At 37.8% G+C, this 24770-nt stretch overlaps 1 protein-coding gene across 1 annotated transcript in view; it reads left to right on the forward strand.

Annotated features, from left to right (window-relative positions):
• The first annotated feature begins 11219 nt into the window (after positions 1-11219).
• tmem164 (transmembrane protein 164) overlaps positions 11220-24770 on the forward strand; it is a 56815-nt gene continuing 43264 nt past the window's right edge. Inside the window, exons 1-2 of the mRNA XM_039650276.2 lie at positions 11220-12229; positions 19459-19508. Coding sequence (XP_039506210.2) covers positions 11792-12229; positions 19459-19508 — 488 coding nt within the window. The 5' untranslated portion in view covers positions 11220-11791. The remainder of the gene's footprint in view (positions 12230-19458; positions 19509-24770) is intronic.

Consider the following 24770-nt stretch of genomic DNA (forward strand, 5'->3'; position numbering starts at 1 on the left):
CACATCCTTCCTCCTGCTGCACGCAGTCTAATCCGAATTCTAAGAATACGGAAAAAAGTGACTTCCTTGGTTGCAGAGGCGCTTGGCAGACCTTTGTGCGCGTCTGTACATCTTTTTGAGAGTGTGTCGTGTGTGCGGGTGGCCTTGGTTTATCAGCCCTCTATAAATTTCCCCTGGGTCTCTCCCTTCACCTGGCTGGGAATTGTGTGTGTTAGTCACCTTACGAGGGGACAGTCCCTTTAGACAATTTCAATAAGCATCTTAGCTCACAGGCAATACCTTGGACAGGGACACTTGCACTATTCGAAAGTTGAATTTAGCTGAGGTACCTTTTGCAAGAGACTTTGGTTAGTTTCTTATTTATCCATACTTTTATGGGTGAATAGAAAAAAATAATTAAAATGAAAGATATTCTCTTTTTAAATACAAGAAACAATGTTGGTAACACTTTACAATGTAACACAGTCTCATGCATTAATTCATGCTTAACTAATGCATGAATTGCTATTAATTCAATGTGTATTAATTCCTTACTAACATTTTATTAACTAATAGTGTAAATTAATGTGGTAATTACCACAATTAGTCAAATTATGCACTTCAACTTCCAGTTGTCTGCTCTAATTAATCATTAGCTAATGATTTGCAAAGGTATCATTATGTTATGACTTTACTTGTTGAGGCACATCATTATTAACTAGTCATTTTGTAATTGTAGTAATTTCCACATGAATTTGCACTAACAATGTGCACTAACTAACAATTAATCATATATTATTGCATGTTAGTGTACCTGTCATATTATCTTTAAGTTGAAATACAAGGCTTTGGCTTATTTTGGTAATTAACATATTAATTAACACTATTAGTTAAAAAAAAAGTTATTATGGAATGAATCCGCAATTACATACTAAATTAAGAACAATTCATGTATAAACTAATACATTAACCTTAGAGACTCTTAATTAGTTCCTAATGTGGTAATCATTAATGAATAGCTTAGATAATCATTAGTTACAAATAAATTCAGTATTACCTGTGCATTAGTTAGGCATAAATTACGATAACATTTGATTGAAAAAGAAGAATTGTAAAAATAAAAAATAAAAAGAAAAGTTGAAGCTTTTTTTCATTCCCATTTAGTATGAAATTAATTAACACTTAATTAATTAACAATAAAGCAGCTTTAGAGATAACAGGAAAATAATGCAATAAAGTTTATTTCCAGAAGAAAATTGTGTCACAGTCCAGCTTAAGTAAGTTCAGTGATGTTTCATTTTTGTTGTAAAAATGTTATTAATTTAGTTCATGTATATAGCCGCTCTGGAGAAAACCGTGATGTCATCGTCCAGCTCAGTTCAGTTCTCATATAATGGTGTCAATGACGGCAGATCAATAATATTGTTGAATATTAAATTAAAATCTAGTAGGGCATGTGTGCCTTGAGAGCATTACATCATTCTGTTTCTCATTCTGTTCATGTACTTATTTGACCTTCTGTGGGTTCTGAACTGATGTCATCATTTTGCTGTCCCCTAGAAGGCTTCTATTTGCATAAACATTTTGGTGAATCATAAAGTACATTGCCATCTAAAAGAGGGAGTGTGGCATACAGGAAGTCAAAGCAAAGTTTGCGCGTATTGCGTACAGGAAGTCAGCGCAATGTTCATCACCACCCATCCTCCTAACTGGTAGATGGGGCTTTTTTGTCTTTGATGTTGCCTGGTCAGGTCTAAAGTCAGGATTATTTGGATAATGCTTTTCGCAACACACACACTGTAGTTTTACAGTAATTCATTACCGGTATCTTGTCGTACAAGAATTTGACAGAATGATTGATTTTTGATTAGTTCCGTCCCCCAGTGAAAGTGAAGCTAGAGGCGACGTTGGCAAGGAACAACAATAACAAAACAAAACAAACAAATGGAGAAAGATACAGGGGATAAAAACTTTGGATGAACCAGGCTACACTGAGGTCCAGTTTCACTCTGGCTACACACAATGTCAAAATTAGTTAGCTTCAGTGTCTTAGTGGCTGTACAGAATGGACCAGTCCAGAAGGATTAAATGTCTGAGAGGTTACACGTGAAAGACTGAAAGGACATGCAGACAAATAATCATTGAGATATGATGGTCACTTGGTACAGGATGCAAATGTAGTCGTGGGACAGAGACATATAGTAGGGGGAGTCCTCATTTTTTGTGACCATGGTTTTAGTTTTACAACTTTCCTTGTTTCATTGATCATCATCCATGTGTATGCACTTAGTTTTCTCAGTTTCTTTGTAGGGAGTTGCTAATGGTTGTTGTGTTGTGTGCTTTAAGTATCTTGGTGTTCATTATAGTCTCTTTGCTCCTTTCATTCTACGTGTATGTGGATCGCATCACAGCCATTGACACATGGCTGACAATAATACTGCTTGAGGGCATGTTAATATTTTCAAGTAATTGCCAAATGACATCAGAGCAAAGGGGGGAAACTGAATAGAACTCACAAGACTCTTGACAAACGTTTTAGTTTTTTTCTTTAGCTGTGTAGAATTGACTGTAGATGCATCAACCACAATGATAATCATGACAGCTTAGGCTAAAACGAACAAAACAAAGAAGTTACTATCTGCCCCTAAAATTTCCCAGCTCAAAAGTAGGGGGCAGAATTGTGGTTTCAAAGAATGTACATTGAAAAGCAAAGAGAAAAAAAATAGTATTCTCCCCACCCTAGGAGCCAGTAAACTCAATGCAGGTCATCTTTACTGTTGAAATAACTGACATCCCACCATTTACAAAGATATTCACTTCTTTGGAAAACGAGCATCTGCAATCGAATTCACTTGTAAATTTCTTCAATACATGCTAGAAATGTTCTTTTAGTGGAATGATCTGCACTTGCCACTTAATGAATAAAGAATAGCATCTTTAACAATAAAATTAAAACAGCAGTGTGTAACACATATTAGGAATTTACATCAGACCAAAGTGCATTCTAGTGAAATAGGTGAAAAGAATGTAAAAGGAATGCTGTATATGAAGAGTTCAGATGCAAAACCCTCTAAATGCCATTTGAAATTTTCTTCTTTAATGATGATTTTTATCAAACTTGTATATTTAAGTTCAGTAATTTTACTTAAATAACAATTAATAGGTAATTATCGTTGCCATTTAAGTGAAATTACTGAACTTAAATATACAGGCTTGATAAAAATGATCATTCTAGAAGAAAATTTCAAATGGCACTTAGAGGCTTTTGCATCTGAACTCTTCATATGCTCTCAAAAACAAAGCAAACTGTCCCTCATGCCTTTCCAAACCTGTAAGACTTTTGTTTATCCTCGGGAACACAAATGAAGATCTTTTTAATAAAATCTGTTGAGCTTTCTGTCCCTCCATTGACAGCCTTATTATTACTACCACAGAAAGGTATTAAAGACATCATTAAAGTAATCAATCACACATTACAATAACATTTCATTTCTTAACATTTGTTAACAAATTAAACATCTTAACTAACATTATTAACTAACCATGAAGGATTTGTTACTGTATTTGTTCATCTTTGTTAACATTAGTTAATAAAAATACAGCTGTTCATTGTTTGATCATGTCAGTTCACAGTGTCAGTTCACAGTTAATTTCTTAAACATTGTATTAGTAAATGTTGAAATTAACATTAATAAAGATTATTGGTAACACTTTACAATATGGGTGCACTATTGTGCATTAATTCATCCTTAACTAATGCACAGATAATCATGAGTTAATGTATGACTAATGAAGAACTAAACCATTAATTGATGATTACTGCATCAGCAACTAATAAAGAGTCAATATGATTAATAGATTAAGTAATACATGAATTGCTATTAATTCAATGTGTCATTGTGTATTAATTCCTTAATAACATATTTTCTTAACTAATTGTGTAAATTAATGTGTTAATTACCACAATTAGTCAAAGCTATGCACTTCAACTTCCAGTTGTCTGCTTTAATTAATCATTAGCTAATGATTTGCAAAGGTATCATTATGCTATGACTTTACTTGATGAGGCACATCATTATTAACTAGTCATTTGGTAATTGTAGTAATTTGCACATGAATTTGCACTAACAATGAAGTAATTAATCATGTATTAATGCATATTAGTATACCTGTCATATTACCTGGAAGTTGAAATACAAGGCTTTGGCTCATTCTGGTAATTAACATATTAATTGACGCTATTAGTTAAAAAAAATGAGTTATTATGGAATTAATCCACAATTACATATTTAATAAATAACAATTCATGTATGAACTAATATATTAACCTTACAGACTCTTAATTAGTTCCTAATGTGGTAATCATTAATGAATAGCTTAAATAATCATTAGTTACACATTAATTCAGTATCTGTGCATTAGTTAAGCATGAATTAATGCTTATTAGTGCACACGTATTGACCAGATTATTAACTGCTGTAGAATTTTAGTTCATTATTAGTTCATGTAAACTAATGTAGTTTACTCATTCTAAGTAAAGAAACTAAACAGTAAAGTATTACCAAGTAATCCATGAAGCTTTGTGAGTGCTTTGTTTGTGGAAGAACAACAACAACAACAACATAATTTACCCCTTTATTAACAAAATTTTTATCTCCAATGCACGTTGGAGATGGTGTCATTACCTTTCTGGGGCTTGAAAGTGGTAGTTGCATAGGATGTCAATGGAGGGACCGAAAGCTCTCAGATTTCATGAGGGTGAGTAAGTAATAACAGAATTTTGGGTGAATGAACTCTGTCATGCTAGTAGGTTATTTAATGAACCAATGTGTGTTGCCTGTTTACATTTTCTGATCCAATAAGTTAAAATAAAGAAGTTTAGCATTGAAAAGAAAGATGCTTACTCCTGCTAAAAAAAAATAAGATTAAATCACCTTAATCTTAAACCAGTTTTTAGCTGGTCAGCCTGGTCAAACTGTAGCTGGTCAGCCAGGTGATCACAAAACCCCTCTGCAACCAGCAGAAACAGAAATGATTATAGCTACTCATGAATAAGATATCTCACAACATACAAAGGACAGATATCTCACAACATAGGACTATCACAACATGATAATCTTCTTACAGGAAGTTGAGGTCACACAGGACTCTTTCAATCTCCCACTTACAAGAATCCTACAATAATCTTATGTGTGGCAGTGATGTTATAGTGTCCTGTAGAACTACTGTAGAGGAGAGGAGGCAAGGTGCTGGCCACCATGCCAAAATAAAAAAAAAACATAAAAGAAATAACCTTATCTGCAATTGTATGTATTTAATTATTTATTAAAGGGGGGATTGACTGCTTTTTTTTTGCAAGATTGTATTTATGGGGTGCAATATAACATGTATTCGTGGTTTTTCTTTTTTTAAAAGTCTTATTTTTCACAAACTTCACCTTTATTGTCAGCCGCGCTCTCCTCATAGACAGTAAAAGAAATGGACAGAGCGATCTCATTGGAACTCCATTGAGACGATTGAAGCCTGTTTTTGCCGATTTTAGCACTTCCGTCCCTGATGCGCAGACTCAAACCGAGCTTGACGTAGTGGGACGTGATTGACCCGTCTGTCTTCTAGTGCTGTGGCATGAGAAATGTGGCAGAATACCTTCCAATTTTGCTAGGTATTCTGATTAATTATTTTGTTATTTTGCCTCCACGTTTCCCTGATTGCGCGCAAGCTTCTTCTCATGTCCATACGGTAATCTCTTTACTGTGCAACAGAGGGTCGCGTGGGTATGACGCAATCATAAGCCTACTTTCACTAAAACTGCTTCTACGGGGCCATAACATAAGCTACAAGGTAATAGAGATATTTATACATTGTCGTGTTTTTTTAGAAATAAATAAAGGACAAATGGGGTCTTCAAACGCCTCAGATGTAAAGTTATTCTCTGTCAAAGTGAGGCCAAAATGAATGGGAGTCAATGGCAAAGTGAAGTTCTGCTACAAGATGTCAGCTCCCGCGAGGCTTCAACTTCCGGTCGATGGATTACCCCCTTGGCTCTCCTCTGTCCCCTGAACGAGCGGTTCACTTCCTGATTCTATGAAACCACTCCCTCAGAAACACGTAGTGGGCTCAGATTGGTTAGTTTTGTGATTGGTGTGTTTGTGATTGGCTAAACTGTCACTCACGTTGCCCGGAAGGTTAACGCCCATTACCTTTACGGGGGAAACATGCCTGCGCTCCAGTCTAGATGTAAATATGTGTCGAACTGCAGTATCAGTTTCGGGCATAATCAGACCGAGAAAGCCGCGATGAGGAGAGTCAAACAGAAACTCACCACACACGGCTCTTACTAAACGTTTCTGATTGATAATTTGCTACATTTTTTTTACTTTATACACGTTATTTTACACAATAGCATCTGACTGGCAACAATAGCAACTGACTGGCTACTAATGTCATACTCAAACAGCGTTGGCATGTTTACGTTCTTGATCAAATCGAAAATAACGTCATAAAGCATATATACATGAAAAATTTGTTTAAAACATTAGTACTTATACAAAATTCAGGTCCTTAATGTTTGTACGCGTTTGTCGTAGACATAAAATAGCATAGGCTAACTAGTAGTGGCTATAAAGCCAGCGCTGGCATTTGAAAAAAATCAAACACAAGGCTATACGTCTGGAATTATACATGCAAATACATTTAAAATGATGAAGTCTTAGCCTACTTACAGGTTGTGGCCCAACAAATGCTGCCTCTGGTTTTATGCTGATGATATGGTTATCTATAGCTTTGCAAAAACTCTTAGTGCCAGTGTCTCTGCATTACAAAACGCTTTTAACAAAGTTCAAAACATGTTCCCACAACTGGATCTTACTTTAAATGCAAATAAGAGCAAGTTGATGTTATTCTCAAAAGCAAAGAGCAATCTGCACATACTGTAAGTCCTCCAATTGTCACTCTTCAAGGGGCAGCAATTGAAAGAGTTAAATCTTTTAAATATCTAGGTATTTTAATTGATGACAGTCTTAGTTTTAAAGGTCATGTTGAACATTTGGTTAGGAAACTGAGACTAAAAATTGGCTTTTACTTTAGAAATAGACTATGCTTTTCTTTCAGTGCAAAAAAGCAACTTGTAGCTGCAACATTTACACTCATTCTGGATTATGGTGACCTCATTTACATGAATGCCCCGATCCAAGTATTGAAACTACTGGACTCTGTTTATCATGCCGCATTGAGGTTCATCACAAACTGTAAGCCTCGCACACACCACTGTGAATCGTAGACTCAGTCATTGGTATATGTTTATTTATAAGGGTATTCTGCGTCTGCTCCCCTCATATTTGTGTGAATTCAACCAAAAGGGGCTGGACTATATTCTTTACGCTCACAAGACTCACTGCTACTGTCTGTACCAAATGTCCGCACAGAAGCTGGTAAGGTGGCATTTCACTTTTCTGCCCCCACAACATGGAACAATTTACAACATTTCTGGAAATTAAAGGAACTGGTTTCAATAGGCCAATTTAAACTCTTGCTCAAAGGTTTGGAAATGAAATCTATGGTTTGTGAATGTTTTAAATAGTCTTATGAAATTGCTATAAAATTGTCTGTAATGTACTAAATTGTTGTGATCTGTACCGCTGTCTTGGCCAGGACTCCTTTGAAAAAGAGATTAGTAATCTCAATGGGATTTTTTTTTTCCTGGTTAAAAAAAGGCTAAATAAAAAAAATAAAATAAAAAAAAGTCGGAACTGCTTCATGTTTTAGTAACAGTTTCTTGTTGAATCCGGTGTTGAACTCGTGGAGATTCTGGAAGCTGTCTTCCGTGAAATGCGCAGCACAGAGAGCTAAATTACGATCGTCATTTTCAGGAACATAATCAAACATAAACCATTGTTGAGGAAGTATAGCATCCATGGGAAGCCCGAACACAGAAGACCTGACAGCTGCGTGAACAACACACTCGACGAGCCTCAGAAATATGCGCATGTCGTTTTCTGCATATTCTGAGGGAGGGGTTGGTGCAAATGTGTGGGTTAGTGATGTACCATAACCCAGCTGTAGTCCCAATCGAGTTGTTTTTGTAGGCAATATACTTCCTGATTTTTAAAAGACGATATCTCTGCCAGTGTTGTAGTCGAGACCACCTCACTCGAGTCCGAGTCGACACCGAGACCAGAGAGAGTCGAGTCCGAGTCAAGACCGAGTCCATAGAGAGTCGAGTCCGAGTCGAGTCCGAGACTAGAGACGGTCGAGTCCGAGTCGAGACCGAGACCAGTGAGGGTTGATTACCTAATTTACTTTTATTTACTTAGAGAAATCCTTTTTTTTTTTTTTTTTTTACTAAATTTACTTAGAGTTTAAAAAATATGATCAGTTTAGGGCAAAAAGGCCACATAGTAGGTGGTGTTAAAAGTAATTTTATTACAATTTTTCATGCGCAGTTGCGCACTAGAAAATCACCAATCACTGGGCGTGTCAATCAATTTAAAGAAATATTTTATTAACATAATCATGAAAAATATTTTTAATTGAACTCGAGTGGACTCGGGAATAATTCCGAGTCCTAAAAAAAAAATGTTCGAGTACGAGTCAATTCCGAGTCCAAATGGACACGAGTCCATGACAAGACCAAGACCATTAAAATATGGTCTCGAGACCGAGTCCGAGACGAGTCCGAGTCTCGAGTACTACAACACTGATCTCTGCTAACACTGAACTTTCAGCGCTGCAACTTTGCAGATACTGTTTATGCACCAACAGCAACATTACACACTATTTAAAATGAAAAAAGTGAAATCGCAGTCAACTCCCCCCCAACCCCCCCCCCAAACCCCCCCCCCCCCCGCCCTTTAAAGTTTCACGAAAGGGCACAGAAAAACAAAACAGAAAACAAAATAAATAATAAAGAAAAAACATTTGCAAACACTGTGTGTTAAGTGCAAGCAAGATAATTGAACTAGTAATAAAGCAAATTGTTATATGTTCTCTGTGACATGTTTATTTTTTGTTTTGTGTGCCATGTTTGTACACTGAGGGGCCATTTACACGTTACACTAAAAAGGGGTTTTAAAGTGGGGGTTTATTGGAAACAATACACTTTTTTCCATGTTCAGTACATTGTTGTTGTGTAAACGTACCCTCAGGTCAGTTCTTTCCTTATGAGCTGATGTTTTAAATCAGGTGTGTTAAATAAAGACGTTCAAAATGTGCTAAGCAGTGGGTCCCCTGGACAGGAGTTGAGAAGCAGAATCACTGGTTTAGTTTGATAGTGAATTTGTCTGTCCTCACTTGTTCACATCACGTGTTTCAGTGTGTGTACCCTATAGTTTATACCTCTTCTGTTCAAATAATACTTATTGTAAATCCTAAATGAAATCAAAGTAATACTGAAATATCTGAATGTATGCAAAATGTTGCAAATGTGAATCAGCAAAATGTGAGATGAATGTGTTCGCCATTCAGTTTTTCCCATAATGAAGCCCTTAGAAAATGTCATGCATGTTCAATTAATATATCCTTGTTTGTGTTTGTTGTATAAATATATCCCTCACATCTATTCTTTGTTCGGTGTATGTTGCATTTAGAGTGTGTTGCCCTTCTGATTACTATTTTGTATTATCCTCATTAAACTTCATATTGTAGCTTTATTTTTTTTTTATCTTTGTCTGCCTTCCTGCAACTATACCCATGACACCAAACCACTATCATGGTGCCTAAAACCCAGGGTCGGCACAAACTAAGCTGAAACATATCTGGCTATGGCTTTTATTTCTGACCCCAGGTTTTTCTGTGGCCAGCATTCTCCTCCCAAAAACATTTGGGTTACACATGAAACTCCTGTTCCCTGAGTAAGGAACAAGATGCTCAAGTCAAGTAACATTTGTTAATATAGCGCTTTATACAATGCAGATTGATTCAAGCAGCTTTACAAACAGGAAAATTATGAATTTCAACTGTGCTAGTGTCTGAAGCCTGTATAAAATCACACAATTTATTGGCTGATGCTTAGAGTCCTGTAACTGTTTGGGGTTTATGACAGGATCCTTTGTCTTGTGTTGGTTGACACAACCTATGGCTTTGAGTTTTCGTTCCCATGGCTGTGTGCTTTCTTGTCATTTATTGTGTTTATAACCATATAACCCATATTTTCAAACACAACAAATGACAAGAAAGCACATAGCCATGAGAATATTAGAAAAATAAAACAATGCAAATATTACAAAATGTGACACACTTGTTTTATAATAATACTGTCCAATAGCGACACCTGCAGGTAAGGTCATATGAGAGGAGATAACGCCTCCATCGATTTTGGATATGATTGGTTTGAGAGATTAATCCCATCACTTGTTTTACCACTTATATAAAGCAATTTTCCCACTTAAATAAACCACTTATATAAAGCAAAAACAATTTAATATATTGACATGTAAATCAAGCCAATATAAATATTATGTTGATGTTAATCTCAGATGGGGTATTACTTTATTTTATTTTTACTCTTAACTGTTTTTATTTATGTTGATTGCATTTACTGAATGAGCACTGTGCCACTGTTCGTCAAACTGTTGTACTGTACATTTTATTTTCGACACTGTATTTTATTTTTATTATTATGCTTTTTTTTAATTCTAAACTTTTTTAATTATTCTGACTTCTTTAATTCTTCCATGTAAAGCACTTTGAATTGCCACTGTGTATGAAATGTGCTATAAATAAACTTGCCTTGCCTTGCCTAATGTAGGCTCATAATATTTATATATTTTGAAGTATACACATATCTTTGTAATAAATGTAATGTACAAATTACACACATGCATATTTGTTTACATAGCCTGTGACATATAGTCACATATTATATTTAAATAAAAATGGCTTCTGTTTTTATAAATGTGTAATAACTTACAAAAAACATTTTGTTTACATACATATAATCATATATAGGCTATTATATATATATATATATATATATATATATATATATATATATATATATATATATATACAACTGACATGTCTCTGAATAAATGAGTAACACAATATAAATAGCCTACTTTTTATGCCTCTCCTATCAATCAGTGTGCCTTCAAGATTTTTATACTTGGGGACACTATCATTTTTGAAATTGTAGGCCTAACCCTAAAAAGCACAGCTACGCCGGCAGTGAGAGAGTTAACAATTTGTGGAAAAGAAGGAGGGGCCACCGCACTCGACCAGTCCCATTCCAGGAAATGTGCAGCAGCACTCGTCTCGGCCACATCACATGCTGATGGTTTTCGGGGGAAACAGCGCGCAGGCGTGTTGCAGTGTGGGCGCTGGGTGGATGTGGGGGCCCGCGTGAACAGGGCGGCGTTTCTATGGTTCCTCTTTTATTCTCCACATGCACCTGGGTATATCGCATCTTCTGCATCTGCTTTTAACGCATTTAATCGGATGATAGGTTGCAGCAGCAAGCTACACCGAACCCTGTCACATCGGTCGTGGTCGTGTGGTGTTGTTGATATATTTAAGGCCTCTCTCGCGGAACAAGAGCCTCTTTGGAGCTTTTATGTAATGGTCCGCTCTGGCCAGGAATATTCTGGACTCTCCTCTTAGCGAAGAAAACGTTTACCAGTCAAGACGTTACGTTTGGAAAGGCGTCATCCTCCTAGCATTCAAACTCCAGCCCAGCCCAGCCCGTATCAGAGTTTGGAACGTTAGGTCTCTCCCACAGGTGTCTTTCACATAAAGGATGCCGATCTGTTGAAACAGCTGAGTTCGCCCTTCTTCTTGGCATTTTATTATTCTTGCATCGAAGACAGATTTGAAGTTAATGTTTCGCCAGGAGGTCGGTGTCCTGTCCTTTATACCGTCTTGTTCGTACCTTTTTCAATACGAGCAGAGGAACATGTCTCGGTATAATATCTACAGTCTGCTGGACTGGATCTATGGAGGTGTGGACCCCATGTTTGAGGGCAATGGAGGGCCAGAGTGCGCAGCCTTCCTCTCTCCAAAACAGAGAATACTGGAGACTCTGGTCATTGTGTTGGTCTCTATTCTGGAAGTGGTGGTGGCCTTGAAGAAGCTCAATGTCCCCAAAGAGGTCCGAGATGTTGGGAGAGATGGCAGGAAGAGTAAGGAAGACAGCTGGGGCAAGAACCTGTTGCTTGTGGCTCTGTGCATGACTTTTGGTGTTGAGGTTGGGTTTAAGTTTGCTACAAAGACTGTGATCTACCTCCTCAATCCATGTCATGTGGTCACAATGGTGCAAGTAAGTATATTTATGATACAATCATAATATTTTTTGGAGATGTGGTTCTGCTTATATTGCAGATGATTTGGGCTGGTAACTGAAAGATTGCAGGTTCAAAATCCCAAAGGGTTGCTTCATCCATTAATGCTGTGGCATTGAACAAAACACTCAACTTCAGCTTACTTGAAGGATCTGAACCTGCATTTAGTGTATCATAAGTTGCTTTGGTTAAACTAGCTAGTGATTCTGAAGTTGTGAAGACTTGCGGCAATTTATTTGCTTTAGTTTCCAAGCTTTGAGTGTCATTGGATGCACTGGTAATTTATTTATTTTTTAATTGCATATCACATAGCTAGAGGCGAATCATAACTTGTTATACCTCCCAATAGCTCCTGATTGTAAAAAAGTATAATTTTTCCACCGCTTATTTGCAGCGGTTTAAACTGGTGTACAATTTCTCCTCCTTATTTCTTTCATACTTGAAATAGAAATTGTGATGCAGAATACTCTGAAGTAACACACCCATGTAACTGGCCCAAATACAGCAGTTAACATTTGAAGTGGATCAAAACCTTTCATCAAAGTTATACATGAACTTTGAACAACACTTGTTCTTGTCTTAGGACAACTTTGATGATCCATTTCAAATGTTGGTCTACTACTGTAGTATTGTAACTGGTCCAAATTAAAATATGAATTGTGATGGCCAAACCAGATTGACATGATAGTCGAAATAAACATTTGTGATGGCTAAAGTCATCCAGCAAAGTTCAGCTTCTTCCCTAATCAAGCAGCCTGAATCGGCTAATTAAGATTCCCAGAAACTGTTGATGATATTATATCAGACTCGACTGAAGCGTTGGAACTGCACTCGGGAAGGTCGCTCTCTGCGTACAGGCTTGGGCATTCCTGATTTAAATGATCTTGCTGTGGTGACTAATACATTTTTAAAAAGTTAAAAATTCAATGAAGTAACGCAATCAAGTTTATGTTTACAGAATGTCCACATAGCCCATCTCGTCTGCAAATGCTGTTTACACCATCTCCGTCTTGGTTGAGCCACACAAAATTGCAAAAACTGGTAACTGGACAGCGATTGGAACATTAATTTAGTTTTTGATGCAACATCACGAGTTCAACTCTTTTGCTGATCCCATTCTTTTCCCTTTCCCAATGCATATTATCTCAGAGAAGTGTTTATTTTACATAAAAATGAAGAAAATATTTCAAAAGTGGAAGTGAAATGTGAAAGTGTCCTAGCGTTGATCGGACATCGGCACATCGACCATAATTTTTACATATTTACTGAATAATCATCACACTCTATATATTTTATACTATATTATAAAGTACTGCAATACACTGAGGTGCAAAAAGTATTTGCCACTGTTTGCATCTAATACTATTTTTACAGTGCAAAGAAAAGACTCCTATTTTCACTTAGTGATAATAGATCTTTCACCTCTGCCTCAATTTTAAGGTTGTGAAAACTGCACTGTGTTATAATTCTAAAACACTATTTCAGATAAAGTATAGCACTGCTGTCCCTGTCATCTACGCATTACTGATGTATTATATACTGGTGTTTAACTATAATATGCGTTTTAAAATATACTCTTTAAATCGACGGAACCTTATTAGTATGATGATACCAGAAACATAGTTTCTATAACAGATATTTTTTTTTCACATTCAAGTTCATTTGGCAACTGAAAAGGGCTGGTACTGCAGTAATTCCACTTTAACCTCTCAAATATAAGTTGTACTCAACTGGTTCTGTTTATGGTTAGCTAAAAACAGAAGTGGTTAAATATAGTGGCTATTTGTAAAAGGATTTGTTCGTTGCTTCAACAGAAATTCTTTGAGGAGGTGTTTTTGTGTATGTGTGTGTGAAGGTTTGTTTTTTTTGTACACCTTTGCAGTAACTGATCAAAGTGGTCTGTGATTCAGTGAAATAACAATGAATTAATGAATAATATTAAATTTAACATTAATCTAGATTCATCTGTCCCAAACAGGGGTTTGTGAGGAAACTGCAGGGGCTTCATTCATCATTATGTTAATTATTTCTTAACATGTAACATTAAAATAAACAAATCCCTGTTTCATTTAGTTTTCATTTAGATTTGATTAGACATTATAAAATCATTTTAATAACAATAAAATATGGCTAAATAGTTGCTAAAACTTAACACACGCCACATGGAAACTTATGCAAGTAACTAATCAATGATGGTACAAACAAATAGTTATGCTAAAATACGTAACATTGTTAAATATTTTAATATATTAAAAATGCAAACATGCATCTTTTGGATTGGAACATCTCTCTGTCTTGATGTTCTTAAAGACACACAGATTGCAAAGCTAATCTAATGACAAAAGTTTTAGGAAATTTAATGGACAAGAAGCACCATCAAATGAATACTATCAGCTATATTAGGTGTAAATATTTTAAATATTACTCAGACATACACATTTTTTTTTATTGTAAATGACTGGTTTATGAGGAAAGTTCCTGTCATCTATGTGAGTTTATTTTTTATATTGTGCAACTAGGTCAGGAAATCCTTGTTCCGTTAGCGCAGACCAGTCCCCGGATGCGCGTCTTTCACTAGGCCACGGATGCCACTTTAATAGGCCTCAAATATGTGTTCTCGCCTCGGCACGTGTTCTCAAACGCAACATCTCATTGTAACTTCATAGTTCCACTTATGTCAATAAACTTATTTGTACAAGTTTTACAATATTTGAACAAGGTCACATTCTTATCATCAGGTAAATAATAAAGCCAGAACAGTGGGGAATTGTAAACAGATTCAATGAAGTGCTAAACCAATAAGGAGTATTCCCAAGTTTCCATGTAGATTTGATTAGACATTATAAAATCATTATTAACAATAAAAAATGTCTAAAGGGGAAAGCAACTTGCTTTATAAATCTTCTGTGCATACAGAATGTAACTGAAACATTATAGACTGTAGCAATAACAAACTTTTTTTAAAGTACCTCCAAACCTTATTCTCATGATATTTTCTCTTCTGTCTCATGAGAAACAAAGCAATCTAATTGTTAATTTGACAGTGTAATTGCACCAGTTAGGGCATGTAAAGCAGAATTATGTCAGCCTCAATAAATGCCAAAAAAATGTAGCAGGAGTAGCTAAAGGTATAGGAGTTAAGAAGACACTGATGTACAGTAGATGCCTACGCAGACTATATATACAATAATTGCTTTGTGTTGTTGTCTGCCCAGCCAACATGACATCATGACTTTTGCGTAAACATACACGCCACTTTCGAGTCAGGTGGCGTGTCATCTCTACGCATTTTGAGCTATCCGCGTGTATCCGCGTGTATGCGTATATGTCTACGCCATTAACGTCCGCGTCATTCCGCGTGTCTGTACCGCATTTTTTTTTACAAATTATGCAAATATTTATTTAGCACAATGCACAGTATAAAATAAAATTCAAACTAAAATGTTTAACTTGACCCCACTCATGTGTACACTAAATAATAATCTACTGGCCTGCAGAAAGGTTTTAAAATGAAACGTTCTCTCAAAAACAAAGCCGAGCGCAAACTTCTCATCAAACCAGCACCCAGTTTGCACGTCTAAATTAGTTTCATTTTAAAAATTTGGCATACAATAGCATAAAAAGCCTTTTTAAATGAACAATGGTCCATGTTTAATACAAATGTACATGAAACTTAATGAAACATGTTTAGTGAATGTATTTAAATATTTAAGAGAGCATTAATTTAGTTCTATACATACATATACATAGTTCCCAATCCCATATACATATTTATTGTAATGTCACAAGTAATAATCTCAGGGTTTACTGGGTTTTACATGATTATTTTTGTATTGGTGGTGGAATACCCTACTAAAAAATAAGCATTGCCATGCGTTTATCTTTCTTCTTCTCACCGATTCCTGATGGTTAGAGGACAGTTACTTGAGTCGTCCCCTGTCGTTTCAAGGAATAGTAAAACGGAGAGCGCGTCAAGTATAAACGCCTCGACCGTTTGGAGCGGTGCGCGCGCTTTCTGTGGAGACTCGACTCCACAGACAGCGCGCGCACCGCTCTTGACCCGCTCGCAACCGGAATCGTCGTCATGGCGGCGCGCGCTGTTTAGAGCAGATATAGGTGGATAAACAAGGCTTCCGTCTCCTCGCGGGTTCAGATACACTGAAATACGTCCGCACCGCAGAAATGTTGCTTCAGACAAGCACGTGCAGGTCGCGGTTTCTGTTTGCGTCATCACAACATTTCGGCCATATTGTTTCGGTGATAAAAGTCTTTCGGCCGAAAACCGAAAATGCACTTTTGGGCCATTTTCGGCCGAAAATTTTCGGCGGCCGAATATTCGGTGCATCCCTACCTAGGATGGTAAGGGAACAGTCATAAATGCCATTAACCCCAGTGACGGTTAGGTTTAGGGACGGGGTTGAGGTAACTCATATATTTATATAACGTTAAGTCAATGGCGTTCATAAACACGCTGACAGGCGATTATGCGTCTTGATAGCACGCCGAAAATGGAAATACGAATTGGCGTGTCATACACGCGCTACTTCATGAGATCAGTCTGGCCCAGCAGACATGAAACGGCAGTGCAAACATGATTGCTATTTCAGAGCTTTGATGGAGAAGATTAGAATTGAATAGTGACAAAGACGTTATCAATAGCCCTGGCCTACAATCACTTTCATTCACTTTTTTTGTGTTCTGGTTAAGAAAGATAAACAAAAACAACAAAACATGGTTTGAAATGACATATGGGTGAGGAAGTCATAATGCTTCTGGTGTGAATGAGGCTTGTTGATGGCTGCTTCATGTATGAGACGTATAATTGCTTGTACAGATCTTTTTTAAAGGATATAGGCTCGATGAAATACTTTCTAACCCTAATCTAGGTTAACTCAGTTCACTGCTTCTACACTCTCTCTTTTTACATCCAGAGGAATAACACAATACTTCCCTTTTTAAATTATTAACTAATAGCTAGATGTCTTCAGAGTTATATGATTTTGTTGCATTAGTGGTATAAAGAACAAATTGCACATTACACCAATCACTGTTACATGGTGAGATGTAGTTAACGGGTTATTTACACATAATCGGGATAAGTTCAAATAACTGTTAATTATAAAGTTTTCATTTTAAGTGGTTCACTGGGTATTTTCAGACATTCATGAAATTGAGGCATACATAGAAACCATTCCAAAACACCCTTGCATCATGTCAGCAAATTTTGCAACTTATACATTCTTTAGAAAATGCCCAAACAGAGTTTAGACTCTATTTGCTTATTTAATTAAACAATAATTGAACTAAATAAGCCCTTGAAAATTTTCAAAAGGAATGGAAAAAACATTGTTTTATGATCTTAATTGCAGTATTTCTGTAACAGTGTTATCCAACGTTTTACTCCATCTCAGGATGAGCATATTTCACAAGAAAGTGAAAGTGGTATCATCCTGTAACGTGACGTCAGATTGTGCTCTAGTTTGACTCACCTGGGATGATGACATCTGCTGACAGGAGGATTCAACTTCCTTCCTTCCTGTGTCATCCTCTCAAAGTGGGAAACTGACTACCCTGCCAGCATATCCTAATCAATGTCAGTCTGTGATCTCATTAACCCTGGGGTCTATACCATGAATCCATGAAGTTTAGGTGGCTAGCCAGATAGCTTTCAGTTTAGTTTGCGTCAACCCTGGGTTTTAGGCACCACGAAAGTGGTTTGGCTTTTAGTGGTGTTCATCGCCATAGTAGCTTACACTCTACAGCTAACCTGGTCCGGGGCAGGTTATGTTCCAGGTAAGACATCTCAAACCGAACTTGGACCAATCAAGTGTGAGCAAAGTGACACGTCTGATGCGATAGTCACTCCACCTGTTTCCACTCCAAATTAAAGATCACTATACAGCAAATAATTTTTTAAGATAAAAATTGTAATGCTTATTTGGAATAATAATTTTGTATGATTTAGATATTATTTATATGATTATTGTACCCTTAACCGATCACACATGTACAATTTTAGTATATCAATTATTATTACGCACAGTTTAATGGAATAAATATAAAAAAGTATAAATGGACTTTAGAATCAAATTGCACATTACACCAATCACTGTTACATGGTGAGATGTAGTTAACAGGGGTTATTTACACATAATCGGGATAAGTTCCCGATTAACTTCCCGATTCAAACTATATCCAACGATATCCAAATCGGGATAAGTTTGAACTGCGTAATAGATAAAGCTATAAAATGACTACATGTGAGTTTAAATGTTACATGTTCTATACTTTTATCAAATGTCTAAACTAACTTCACAACTTTTACTTGCACTGATATAGCAAGACTATTTTAGTTGTCATCTTTCATAGATACTGTAGATATTTTCTTGCTGTGTAAATTTGCTTAAATTCTTTATATTTTTCTTATCTTTTCTAATATCTCATAATATTCTGTAGTGAATTGTGCTGCTTCTCTAGTGAGAAATGATTCTCAGTTTCACTCTTTTTCAGCATAGAGAAGTTGAGTTGATAGAGAAAGTTGATGATCAGCATCATGATACCAACAAAGCCTGGTTGGGTTGGATTGGTTTGGTTTAATCAACTCAAAACTAATCCTGTAACCCTGAGTTTGTTCAACTACCATCATGACCCCAGGAGTAGACATTGCTCACAGCCCATCCTTTGTTCCCTTTTTCACTAAAAGAAAAGACTGCAAGAACCATATTTTCATAGTGTTCTTAATCAACAAAATTGTTTTATCATATGAAAGTAAACAAAAAACTCTAAAATGTAAACATTGAAATTTATTTTAATAATGACAATTTATCTGAAATTTATAAAAGAAACTGCTGATGGTGTTGTTGAATTGGTGTGTTTGCTACATGAGAATAAGTAAAATAAAAATGATCAGATAATGTATAGATATATTTCTGCCATAATCAAAGTGCTACATAATCCAAGTTGGTTTGAAAATGGTTCTGAATGCAACACTGAACTGGTCCAAAATGGTGTTGTTACTGTATCTTCAGGGATCCATTTTTCAGTAGCCAAACGTCTCTTTGATTAACACTTAGCCATTGAAAATGTGATAAACATGTACTGATAAGCACAATTTGGCCCATGGATCAAAGATTGCATTTACCTTTTATCTATATTTTCTTTGTTTGAAAGAGTCCGTTATTGAGCTTTATTACTTCCTCTTTTGCAGATCTTCCTGCTTGCATGTCCCCCCTGTAAAACTGCAATGGTTATCTTTAGGTAAGTACTCAGAAAAAGGTTGCACTGCAGAGAACTGTGTCAACTTTACTTTTAGTCTTGTGCAATGTGAGTCTAGTGACAATGTAACTAATGTAACATGTGACCTCTCCAGCTTATGGGGAATTCAGACCTCTGCGTATCGCCAGAGGCTGTTCTTAAAATAGCCTTTGAAACTTTCTACACCTTTTCTGTGGATCCTTAGGAAACTCTAAATCTAGGGCTGCACGATTATGACAAAAATCATAATTGTCGAATATTCCCTTAAAATTGTAATTGCGATTAAAATATTAATTATGATTATGACAATTTACATTGAATGATGTTTTGAATAGCTTTACTATTGTTTGAAGCAACTACATGCCATATTTTTATATAAAAAACTAGCTAAAAACACTTTTATTGCTTTTCTGTAGCATTAAGCCTCAAATTGTCAACTATACATTGGTTTGGTGTCTTCTTTAAATAAATAAATAAAGTAAAAATATGCATGAGATAATAATAATAGGGGCTTTCGCACTGTGTAATTCTAAGAACTTAAGTTATAGGAACTAGCCACCAGAGCAGTTCCCTAAGAACTAATGTTCCCCTATGGCCATTTTCCTGGTTACATTTGCACAGCCAATAGGAACTCTTACGAACTCTACACTTACGTCACTGGTATTTTCTGTTGTGGTGGGTTCTCTGAAGTAGTCGTGATTCACCTCTCACAACGTAACACGCTCTAAACACACCTCTTAAGAACGCAGAATAATGTAAGTGGACTTTTTTTTTGTAAACGTGGATTTGAACGATTTTTAATTGTGGCATCCGTAATTGTAATTGCGATTAGAAATTTGATTAATTGTGCATCTCTACTCTTAAGTTAGCTATGTCAGTGGCCAACACTTTACAGGAACAGTACATGAATAATCTTGTACTAATACCTGAATTAATAATTTCCGTCCTTTGAACTAATGATGAGTTAAGACATGTACTAATGAAGAACTAACCTCGACGACATGAGTCATATGAATTCCTGCATGAATATACCATCTTAAATACACGTTAGTACATGCTTGTTAATTGATGTATTAATTAACACTTTGGGGTAAAAACTAAATCAAACATGCTCTCTAGATTAGAAGGAAGTTGTTTAAAAGGGCACAATGTAATTTCAATGTAATTTCCCCTAGGATTTTTTTAGGGAGGGGGGGGGGGATTAGTGTTTGTCTGAAAGCCTATTTGTTCAGCGCTGATATTTCCTAAGTGCGCTCGCGCTCCATCACGTGAACTGCGCCTGGAAAGGAATGCGCGCGCCTAAGTTATTCGCGCCTCAGATATTTGCGCCTCAGTTATTCGCGCTCAGAGATGATGAGAGGATTCTCAGAGACCCCTTCCTTTACTTTTGTGTGCGTTTTATGAAAAACAAGTAAGTTCTGACTACTGTTATATGTTTATACTATGCTTTGAACTTTATTTATGTTCATTCAAACTCGTTTATTCTGTGTGATTTGTGTAGTCATGAAACAGAGCGTGCTGTAATAGTTAATATGTTTTCTGTGGGTAAATAATTAGCCCATCTATACGTCGATATAGACCTCTTTGTGTTGTATATTTAGACATATAATTCCGTGTTCGGATGCAGCATTTACTGTTTATTTGATGCTACAGCGTTATAGCGATATAATGTTATATTTTGCATAGTCACTTAAAGGTGCAGTAGTACACCATAAAAGGGTATATAGTGACGTATTCTGTACTGGATTAATGTTAACTATTACTTTCATTACTATACTGTTGTGAATGATGACAATAAGTATATTATAGTATTCTTTATTTGTTTATTATCATTTCATTATTTATTTTTTCTTTCTTTCTGTTTAGACCACACACACACACACAGCATATACACTTGCAAACTTGTATATTGGCATCCTGGTCTGTGAAATAAAAGGATGATAAAGGATTCTCTGGCCGGAATCTTTCTGTAGTGTTCCCATCCTACAAAGAACCACTAGTCCATACTTTACATTGGTCCTTCGAGCCGGAGCTAGGGTTTTTCTCGACACTATGGAGTCATCAACTGAAGGTCAGCAGCTGGAGTCATTGGATCGACCCAAGAGAGAAACCCGTCCACCTGCACATTTGGCCCAGTACGAAGTCACTCTTCTGCCCTCTCAACAGCCTGTGGTCCAAACCTCCTCTACGCCTGTAGGACAACCAGACCAGGCTCAGTCAACCAGGGCTAGGAGTTTGACAAGTTATCGGTCAGCTACACAGTCACGACGGTCCTCTCGGTTATCTTACGGACTCCATCTGTTTCGAAGTACGTCTGATATACAAGAAGCGGCTTTAGAGGAGGAGATCAAAGGATTGGAGCTAGCTGATCTGCAACAGGAAATAGAAGAAGAAAGGAAAGCTGACTTAGAAGCAGCAGCATTGGATGCACAAGCCAGAGAAGGACAGCGACTACAGGAGGAAGCACATTTGGCTAAAGAGAGGATAGCTAGAGAAATGGGGAGACGCAGGCGCTTGAAGAAACTCGAGAAGGAGGTACACATTGCCAGTCTTGTAAAGACCTACCTGACAGGGACGAACAATGAATCATTGTCTACGTCAGCTCCTGCTGTATTCTCCAAGTTACCTCTGTCATCACCATTGACTCAACAGCCACCTCTGGTGCCATCGGTTCCCATGCAGTACCCACCTGTACAGCAACCAAATCTAGCGCCAGTTCAGGTAGCATCTTCCTCCACTGTTCCTTATCAGGTATTGGCACCATCTGCTAGTCCCGTCGCAAGTGCCCAAATCAGTGTTCCTGTTAGCACAGCACCGATTGCAGTACCAGTCTCTGTACTTCCATCTGCGCCCGTCTCATTTGCTCCCATTCCCTCCATGGTAACTACTCAGGAAGGTGGAGTGTTGCCGATGACAAGATCTTCTGTCACAACTAGTCTCCCGTCTCAGTACCAAGGGGCTCCAACTACCAGTACAAGTTTCATAATGGCACCACCACCTCCTACAGCTGCATCACCAGTTCAGATGGCATCACCATGGACTTACCCGGGTATGGAGACCTTGATTGCTACATCTTATGGCATTCCCAAACCGACACTTCCTTTTTTCGAGAGTGGCAAAGAAAGTGATTTTGCACTTTTGAAGATGGCGCTTGACAACTTGATGAATAGTCACCCTCATCTCAGCGAGCACTATAAATACCAAGTTCTCCTGGGCCAGCTCAAACTTCAGAGTGCTCTGCAGTTGGCCAAATCATACATGTATGACCCTGCACCGTATACAGCAGCATTGGGGGCTCTGCAAGATAAATATGGCCAGCCAAGACAATTGGTGCAAAGTGAACTTGGGGCAATCCTCAACTCCCCAGCAATTAAGCCAGGAGACGCAGATGCATTTGACTCCTTTGCCCTCTCGGTGCAGTCGCTTGTCGGTATGCTACGCACTTTAGAGGGACCGGTTGGATACGAGCTCAAGTGTGGTTCCCATGTTGACCGTCTTTTAAGCAAAATGTCTCCTTCCTACAGAGATGGATTTGTGGAATATTGTCTCGTTCGCGGCATACTACAGCCAGGTTCAGAGCTCACCTACTCCTTGCCCGACCTCGCTGCATGGCTCCAGATGAAGGCTCAAGCCAAGCGTCTCGCCAGTCGTGCTACTTTTCTCTATAACTCTACAGGGCCTACCTTACCAAAGCGAGATCAACGTAGCCCAAAGTCCAAAGATAGAACAGCGTCAGTCTTCCTCTGCTCTGGAGAGGCAGCTGACAAGGAGACTTTTCATTCGAAATCCCAAGCTTTCAAACTCAGTCCTTATTGTCCGTTTTGCAATAATAAGGAGCACTACCTTAACTCATGCTCGGACTTCAAGAAACTGAGTACAGCTGAGATCAAGAGGTGGATCCATGAAGGTGATAGATGTTGGAAATGCGGCCGCGGCCACAAAGCTACAGCCTGCACCCTTAAACGCCCATGTAAGCTTTGCAAAGAGAAACACCTTACAGTCCTGCATGATGTTATCCAAGAGTCATCCCATAAAGTGCTGATGGTTAGTAATCCGAAGCCCATTGTCTACATTGAGCAGCCTAGAAGCCCTCAGAGAGTGTTGCTGAAGATTGTCAAAGTACTTCTGCATCATGGAGACCGCATTCTTGAGACATTTGCAGTGCTCGATGATGGATCGGAGAGAACTATTATCCTTCCACAGGCTGTAAAGCAACTACAACTCTCTCAGCATCCAGAGACACTTCATCTGAGGACAGTACAGCAAGAGGTGAAAGAGCTGAAAGGTTCTTCAGTTAGCTTTCATGTATCCCCCATCTTCAAGCCAAACAAGAAGTTTTGGATTCCACATGCTTTCACAGCAAGCAGTCTGAGCTTATCTGAACACACGTATCCAGTAGAAGCTCTCCAGAAGCGCTATGAGTATCTCAAAGGACTTCCTTTGACACTTATCCACAGAGCCCAACCTCTGCTCCTCATCGGTTCTGATATGCCTCAGCTTCTCACTCCTACCCAGCCAGTCAGAGCAGGCCCATCTGGTGGTCCTATAGCCATCTGCACGAGGCTAGGTTGGTCCTTGCAAGGTCCTTCTGACATTATGCCAGTCTCTTCTCACCAGTCTTCCTGTCTGCACATCGCCACTGAGTCTTCGCATTCTGAACTCCTCAGAAATGTGGAACTTCTTTGGCACATTGACACAGTCCCCTATGTCAGTGAGAAGACTGCAATGCGTTCCAAGCAAGACCAGCAGGCACTCATCCTCTTACAGACAGCCTCCAAACGTGTATCTGTCGATGGTACCCAGCGCTACGCTACTCCACTGTTGCGTCGTCAGCCATTTATCAAACTCTGTGCTCAGCAAGATGCCGTGATGCCAAACCTACGCAGCACTGAGCGCCGGTTGGCTAAGGACCCTGTGCGAGCAGCCTCATACTGCAAGGAGATGGATAAACTTGTTCAGTCTGGCTATGTTGCAGAAATCTTAACAGAAGAAGCAGCAAAGTCCACAGAGTCGTGGTATGTACCTCATCATATGGTGCACCACAATGGAAAGGACAGAGTGGTCTTTAACTGCTCCTTTTCCTTTAATGGCCTGTCCCTGAATGACCAACTCCTGCCGGGACCAACGCTCGGTCCGACCATGATTGGAGTCCTGATGCGGTTCAGATGTCATGCTGTGGCCATCAGCGGAGATATTAAGTCGATGTTCCATCAGATCCGCTTGTTACCCAGTGACAAACCACTTCTACGATTCCTGTGGCGTGAC

The sequence above is a fragment of the Pimephales promelas genome, chromosome 19 (genome assembly GCF_988280905.1).
Source record: "Pimephales promelas chromosome 19, fPimPro1.hap1.1, whole genome shotgun sequence".
Lineage (NCBI taxonomy): Eukaryota > Metazoa > Chordata > Actinopteri > Cypriniformes > Leuciscidae > Pimephales > Pimephales promelas.